At 39.2% G+C, this 8589-nt stretch overlaps 1 protein-coding gene across 1 annotated transcript in view; it reads left to right on the top strand.

Annotated features, from left to right (window-relative positions):
* fryl (furry homolog, like) overlaps positions 1 to 8589 on the top strand; it is a 55015-nt gene that overhangs the window by 8183 nt on the left and 38243 nt on the right. The window contains 2 exon segments of the mRNA XM_035653765.1: positions 7046 to 7254; positions 7785 to 7838. Coding sequence (XP_035509658.1) covers positions 7046 to 7254; positions 7785 to 7838 — 263 coding nt within the window.

Here is an 8589-nt window from a genome sequence, read left to right on the forward strand (position 1 = left end):
CACACACACACACAGATAACAATTGGGAATGTGTTTTTGAAGATTGTTCTAGATATGTGCGGTATGGTAACTAAAAGTCACTTCATCATGTTCGGTCTGATAACTCCAAAATCCAAAACTGATTAAAGAAGATTAGGACAGATTTAGTTAAACCATTTATTGATTTATATACGTGTAGTAGTTAATAATTTAGAAGCTTTAATGTTGTTTTTCATACGCAACGAAAGCTCATTTTCATGATCAATATTACCAAATTAATTGGTCCCCGCTCTAACTGCATATATGTAGGATTGAGCAATACAACAATACTTATCATGAGATGATAGATCTGTTATCACAGGGCAGGCTGACCAAATAAAAAAAGAATGCACTTCTATGAAATATATTAAACTGAAAGGAAACAAGCAGAGGCGCTACACAGGTCACAGTTCAGGACTGAACCGACTGTTTGGACCATCAATAGAAAGAAATACCAGTGTCATCAACATAACAAGAAATAGTAGTGTAGTTTTGCTTAATTTTAGCTAATGGGAGCATATATTTCTTGGTCTGTGGGACCTCCCCTTTGGTTGGTAAGACCAAAAAGTTCCACCTAATTTTCTACTTTCTAGCAGCAGACTGTGGTCTAGTAGCTGAAATGATGCCAGCATTAACATTTAAATGTATAGAATAAAAGCTTTAAGAGCAGTCTCAAAATTGGGACTGACAGGGGTAAAGTGTTGCTTAACTATAATTACCACAGATATAAGATGTAAACCATTGCATTGTGGGCTGTTGTAACAATGCAATTTACTTAATATGGACACAGTAAATCAGAATAGTAGCTCAGTGGCTAGGACTGCTACAACCAATCAAACAGATCTCTGGTCTGGAGCTATCCTGTGTGGACTTTCCATGTTCTCCTTGTCTCCGCCTCAGTTTGTTCCAGGTGCTCTGGTTTCCTCATGCAGTCCAAAGATATGCTGGTTATGCAAATAAGAACCTCTCAAGTGCCCAAAGGTGTGAATGGGAGTTTGAACATATTTGTCTATGTTTTGCTCTATGAAAGACTGGTGTCTTGGCCAGGATGTATCTTGCTTGTCGCCCAGTGTGTGCTGGAATAGGCTTTGACCCCCATGACCATGAACCAACAGAATATGTCATTTAAATGATGTAATTTTTAATGCAAAAAGCCCGTTCTCTCCCTCAAGTTAATAGAATTGAGAAATGAAAGTATAAATGTCTAAAAGATACATAGCATTGCCAAGTTTTCTGTTAGCTTAACAGTCAAATGTTTACCTGTTGAGTAAACAACTTTCCTCCATTTGCCCCTCTTTTTAATTACTGCCCCCCTCACCCCTCTCTCCCCTATCCTGTGCTGGTTGCCAGTTTTTGGGCCTCTCAAACAAAGAGGGCCTGATTTCAAAAACTCTCTTTAAGCTGTCCTGCTACAACTTCCACATGCATACTCACTTTTTGCTTTCCCTCTAAATTATTAATTTTGTTAATAACATAAGAAGAATAAGAACAAATAAGATTTTTTTTAATGTTCTTTGTTTACTAGAGATGTTAGTGTTCAGTTGGAAAACCCAATATTTTCAACAATTACTACATATGGTGACTTCACAGTTTGGCTCTTCGTGTTTAAATCAGTTTTTGAGTCATGATGCAGCATGCATATTGATTTCTCAGTCTGTCTCTGACTAGACTTGTTACCGGAGTCTTGTCAGCCTCTTGTAACAAATTATTTTTGCCCTGTATGTTTTAGATTCTTTTTTGTTTTGACGTAGTTAGGTGAATAGTAAACTAGTAGTAACTCGTCAGAGGCTGAGCATGTTGAGACACAATAGCAGAACTGGCACTGCCACACCACATAAACATTGGCAGTGATTCCTTTGTCTCTTTCTAAAAAAAATGGACGCACTCACGGCCCTGCATTCCAACAGTATGCGTGTGTTTGTGCTGTTGTTACTGGTTGTCCTGACAGGGGAAGTGAGCAGGCGTTTGGGAGGGCTTTATTATAACTGTGACAAGGTGGAGTCACTGCTCTAATAGTTGTGCAATCCTGTGGCGTGCTCAGTTCCTTAAGCACAACCATAGAACTCAGGCAGAGTGGGCCTTTTAGACCCCTCATAACAAAACATAAGCATTTTCTACAGCAATTTTGTAGAAACATCAGAACTGTAGTTGCAGTACTGTCCAGCTTTCAGGTCAAGATGTTCAGATTCCTTTAGATACTAGTGTTCTCTTGGGCAGCAGATATAGATTTTCTTCAGGCTGAGACAGAAAACAGAAACTGTATTTTGACAGATAATGTTAAGATCTATGAGGAGGAAGACCAACCCTAAACAATTGGTCAGAAACCATTAAAAATAGCCTGTTGCATCCGATGCATGTTTCAGTTCTTTAAACCATTTTCAATATTATACAATACGGCACTGACATCCAACAGTAGATTCTGCCACAAAACATACCTGAAATAAAACCCATCCTTGAGGGGCTTTTGTTTAAAGCCCTTAAGCACAGGACAAGCTTTCTTTTTTACATATTATTAGCAAAGCATCCTTTTGCATTTATTTTTCATTCAGATTTGAATGTGAAATGAGGAACATGACCTTAGAGTCACTGGCTTAAAAACTGTGAGAAGTTTGCAACCTTCTCCTTTTTTGATCATTCATAAAGATCTGTGCTATGGGGTCAGCTTTGGAAGGGAATCATAGTTTGGCATGCCACAAATGACTGGCATGTCTCAAGGAAAAAGAGAGAGCGAGGGAGGGGATGGCCAATGCAAAGACTTGCCGCAGAAAAGGACGCCTTAGGTTTTTTCTTTTTTCTTGTTTTGTCGTTAACTGGAAAAGTACAGTGTTGGGGTATTCATTTGTGTGAACCAGTCAACAATCCAGCTGGCCCAGGGTGGGAGAGAAAAGAAGGATAGAGGGGGCAGAGCACCCAGCACTGATTGGATATTAGGAGCTGGCTATGTGACATCATTGGGGGTGTTGGTGCAGCACAGTAAACAAAGAGGGAAATGCTTGAAAGGCTCTCTGTGCTGCTGGACAACATGACCACAACACAGCTAACACTTGCTACTACGCTGCCCCTTCCACCTCTGCACTGTCAATTGCTCTATAAAAATAGCATGAATATTCATTTATAATTAAATGAATCATAACAATTTCAATTACACTATGCTTTAGAATCTTTCGTTGTTATTTTGTTTTATTTCATTTTATTCTATAGGTGGGTGGTGGCCAGGCATACTTGAGATATGTTTTTTTTAATGGGTATACTGCTGAAGGTATATTAAAACAGAAATCCAGGAAATCCTGCGTAATGTGAAGTGGTGTAGATATCCATGGAAAAACACTAAGGCACTCAGTCTATGGATGAATCAATGTAATAAATGTATTGTTCGAGCATGGGCAACAGAACAGAGAGCAATGCGTATTGGCTCTGTCATTATCAGGGTCTGAACTTTATTGTCATTTAAAATAGTGTTCAGGGACATATGTCAACAAAAAGGAGGGCTACAGGTTCACCAATACAGTGCAAAGAAGAAAAAAAAAGAGGTCCAGTCAGCATCATCTCATTTCTTTAGTTGGGCCTCCTTTGGATCAGTAGGATCCAGAAAAGTGCTCAAAAATGGGTGCCTAAACCACGGTCAGCTGATCACATAACCTAACACAAAAAAATAGTCCATTGACGCTCTCAGTACGAATCAGTTTGGGAGTTATTTTGAGTCATTTTCCCCTGCTGCTCCGCTACACCGGATTTTAGGGGTCTCTCCACCTGCTAAATCCCACTTTAACCTCAGGCAACTGTGTACAACAACCCATTGCTCAATAAATGAAACTTTATCTCTGACATTTTGGTTACCATCATACAAAAAAGCTTTATATGCGAGGCATGGATGTTTTTCCTTTGCTAAAATAGTTTTTCCTGCACTTTCGCTCCTCAGCCGTATTCAGACGATTAAGAATGCATGAGTGTTTCTGTGACAACCAGGAAGAAACAGAACAAGGCTTTTCCTGGGAGGGAATGAGGTAAAGGGTCAGTGTACTATTGGCTGCCCAGTTGGCTGGACTGAAACCATTGTGGAGTAGAGTAGAAGTTGTGTCCCAGCTGTAGCATAAATCTCAAGAGCACTCTTGAATGTTATGAAGCCTTGTGTGAATAGATGACAACTTTTCTAGGTACACGCTTAAGACAGCCAAGTGTTTCATTATGGTCATGCAATTTTATGTTTTTCATTTCATTTTATTGGCAAATGGAGTTAGTAGTTAAGTGCTTTTTAAGGTAATTTATTGTTAATGCGTGTGCACTTACCGGTTTTAAACACCCCAGATGATTAAATGGTTAAGAGTAAGTGTTTGTGAATGAGGTTTAATTAACTTAACTTATCTTAGAGACTCATACATTTTTCACCTGCATTAAAAGGTGTATATATGTTTATTAGGTTAAGAAAAGTAAACTTATGCTGCTGTGTAATTTATTGGCTTAACAGTGATTCATTGTTATTATTAATTCAATAGATGGTAGTTATGTTTTCTAACATTTTTAAAACCGTATTATCTTGTACATACAGGTTGGGTTCATTTTTACCCTGCATGGCCAAAGGTATAGGGCTACCCGAGAAAAATATGTAAACACCCGAAGATTTCACTCTTTATGTGACTGTTGAACATCTATTTCCAAAGATGTCGGCTCTGACTTCTCTGCCATTTCCCTGAACGCCCAAACCTAGCCCCTTAAGATTTGCTTAGGCTATATTATTTGAATAGGATGGCCAAATGATCTGTGCCACATGTAAATGTGCAGAGAACTCTGGGTTCTCTTAGTGACCCTGGATGTTTTCTTCAGGAAACCAGTCTAAATACTGTTGAAGGAGCTCTGTGGACATTTAGTTTTACAGTGTTTTTCTTTCCTCACTCAACTTTCCCCAGTCTGCTTTTTTACTTCATTTACTTTGTTTAGGCTCTTTTAAATACTTTCATAAAAGGTGCTATAGAAATTCAACAATACCAGAGTCATCATTTAAACACCATGATGACTGGCCATATGAAACCTTGGTTGGTTGCATAAGAGTTGAACCAATGACATCATGTTATATTCTATGGTCTCTGTATTATCCCTGAATTGTCACTAATAATGTAGAAGCATACTTTTCAGTATTTTAAGTTAGATTTTGTAATTAGGATTGTCTTGACTGTGAGTTAATATGTAACGTTAGATGTCTGCTGCACTTATTCGGTTTGGTATCTAATATTGCAAATGTGTGAATATGAAATATGAATACAGTAGGAATGTCACGATCAGTAACGCACAGGTGCCACAGGGTTTGATACGTCACTTTGTGGGTTACTCACAGCAACGGTTTAATAAATTATTTTTGTGTTTTTGAAATAATTTTTCACAGAAAAAACAATGTATAAACATTTTTTTTAAACTTACATAATTTATTCAATACCAGATGATAAAATAAAATAAAATAAAAATAAGGAACATTTTTAAGGTAAGCCTGAAGAAAGACTAAAAATGAAAAAGCACTGCACATCTGGCCAAACTAGGTTTTTAAAGCAGAAGTAATGCATGAAAAAAATCATTTTGAACACCCTGTCCATGTTGTCAGCTTCTACGTTCTCAGTAACGCCAGCTGGGTTCACCATAAGTTTGATGAGCTCAGCTCACAGTTGCCAGCATTGTGCTCAGAATGGCATTTCTGTGTAATCTTTTTGATAAATGACGTCACAGCTGAAAAGGCCATTTATCAACAAATTTTAGCACCATCATGCACATTATACATTTTTTGTACTGAAGTCTCTTAGAGGTTTTAGATGTGTGAAGATCAACTTCAACAGAAACAACTTTAATATTACCGTTTAATTAATTGTTTTTTCACTGCTGTAATTGATTTAATATGTATGGAGATATGGTAAATATCTTTAAATACAGAATGTATTTTTGATAGATGTTTCATGTTTGAAACCAATAAATCCACAGTTTTAAACGGTTAAAAAGTTTAGCAAGCGGTTAGAAGTTACATAACTGTCAACCAAAAAGACATTTTTTTTATAGACTTGATGTGTAAATGTTATGAATCTTGCTTCAAAGACTTTTCTGACATCTCAAGAAATATGCTTAATTGATGAGAGCTGAGACGATTGATATGTCTCATGTCTGTACGATATACTGTATATGAAGCAACCACCAACAGCCGCATAGCTTAGCACAAAATTAAAAACAGGTAGCATGTCTCTGTCTAAAGAGCCAAGAAATAATCTGGCACGTAACCCACCAACAACAGCATAGCATTTTTACACACCTTGGAGACATAACGAGTTAATTAGTGAGCTTTAGAGGTGCTGATTTGCAGATTTTGTTACCTCTGGACTGAGCCAGGCTAACTGTTTCCCTGTTTTCAGTCTTTAAACATAGTTTAAGTGTAAACTATGCTAACCGGCTGATAGCTTTATATTTAGTGTACAGACATAAGAGTTTTGTCTATTTTGTCATCTCGCTCTTTGCAAGAAAGCGAAAAAAGGTGCTGCTAAAATCTATTTTGCTTCCATCTGCAAGTCTGCTTGGTTTTCTACCAAAATTTGCAAGAAAAGCAGTATAGTTCTTTAAGACCAACATTGTTGAAAGAGCTGGTTGTAGTATTTACTTATTCTACATTTAGACATAAACACAAATATTAGGATTTTTAAGCAAGATTTTGGTAATTAATGACATAGTTGTAATAGGAGTTATTATTATGGTTGTGTTTGTTTTTAAGGTCATTTGAGCCCATTATGGGCAATGGGAGTTTAAAATGAGTTTATAATGACAGGCTTGGAATTGAATGGAAGTTGTATGTTTGCCCTATTCAGCACTGGAATATCTCACTCTTGCTCTCTGTCTTCAATTCAGTCAATTTGCCTCTTTAGGAAATGTCCATGCTCCTGTTTGGATTAGAACTAGTGCATGACACTGCATACTTTACAAGAGTGTTGTTCTTAGTTTGACCCTGCTGCTTTTGGCTCCCACTGTATTATTTCCTAACCTCTACCCTCTGTCCTTTATGCAGCTTCTGCACCAGTCAGCAGCAGCGTGAGTAGACGCCGTGCGCCCTCCTCGGTGACTCCCCTCTCGTGGGAGAAACACAACATCGCCGCCATGTCGAGCATCACCATCGACCCCGAGCTCAAGCCTGGGGAGTTTGTCATCAAGAGTCTATTTGCTGAGTTTGCTGTGCTGGCTGAGAAGAAGATCGAGATGGTGATGGCTGAACCGCTGGTGAGTCCACAGGGGGGTGAAAGCTGGTGTCACGAAACACAGGAAATGAAATTTGATACATGACACGTGATGTGGCACACACTGCTGAGATAACGTCTTCTCTTTTGCAACTAACTGCCATGACTCTAGCCACTTCAGGAAAGGCTGTGACAAAACTGACAGGAAAGCCATTATGTACACGAGTTACATGGATTATAAAAGTGTTTATTATTAACAGACTGGATTAACTGCCATTTGACTGGCCTGTTCCTCATTCATTCATTTTATTCAGCTCAGTTCTTGTCCTTTACATGGGGGGGGGGGCTCCTGGCAGGGTAATAAACTCAGGCTGATAGAAGTCTTACGTCACTCTTATTCAGTTAGCTCATGCGCCACAGTAAAACTTCAGTGTTCTTCTCTCACTTGCTTACTCATTATCAGGCCTGCTGCTTGACTGACCGCAATCTGCCATTGTGCACGTAATAGCAGCATCTCTGCTCGGTTTGTAACACACTTATTCTTAATCACTTTCTCTCTCTCCCCTCTAACAGGAGAAACCCTTGTCCCGATCCCTCCAGAGAGGGGAAGATGCACAATTTGACCAGGTCAGTACAGCCATAGTAATGACCAGGAGGTAAAAACTGCGTCATGTGTGGGTGTATGAATGTGAAATTCACACTTCCCAGGACCACCAGCAGTCCTTTTCGTACCTTTTTATATGTGTGCGCAGTGTTTGAATCCCGAGCTCCACCCACTCGATGGCACGTCTGTCCCTCATCTGTAGCTGGTGCAGAACTCTATACAATGGGCCTGCCTGCTGCAGAATGCTTTGTTCAGCACAACACAAAGCCAACGAGGATATGGTGCTATAGATCCAGCTGTCCCCATTGTGAGTGAGGGAGAGAAAATGAGTATAGAGAGCGCAAAAGTGAGAGTGTAGAATCGCTGTGTCATCCTCAGCTACTAAATCAGCATTGGGCGCCGGAGTGTATCTGCCCGATGCCATAAGGGCAGAGGGAGCAGTTGCATAACTCTCCCGCCTAGCATCCATCATCCACCTCCCTCATCACGCTGCATTGGCCCTTAAATATACCACACACACACACACACACACACACACACACACACACCACACACACACACACACACACACACACACACACACCACACACACACACACACACACACTTGAATAGTTTACATACTGACCACCCTCCATCTTATGTTTTATGTAATTGTCTGAAACTATTCACTGTAATCTTGAGTTGCTAAAGTGCTGATTTGTGTTTTTCTGTATTCACCCATAGATAACAGATTTCTCATTAAAATTACAGCTGTTAATACACCAAACCATAC

This window comes from Morone saxatilis, unplaced genomic scaffold (assembly GCF_004916995.1).
Source record: "Morone saxatilis isolate NCDOM2014 unplaced genomic scaffold, NCSU_SB_2.0 Contig12, whole genome shotgun sequence".
NCBI classification, from domain to species: Eukaryota; Metazoa; Chordata; class Actinopteri; family Moronidae; genus Morone; species Morone saxatilis.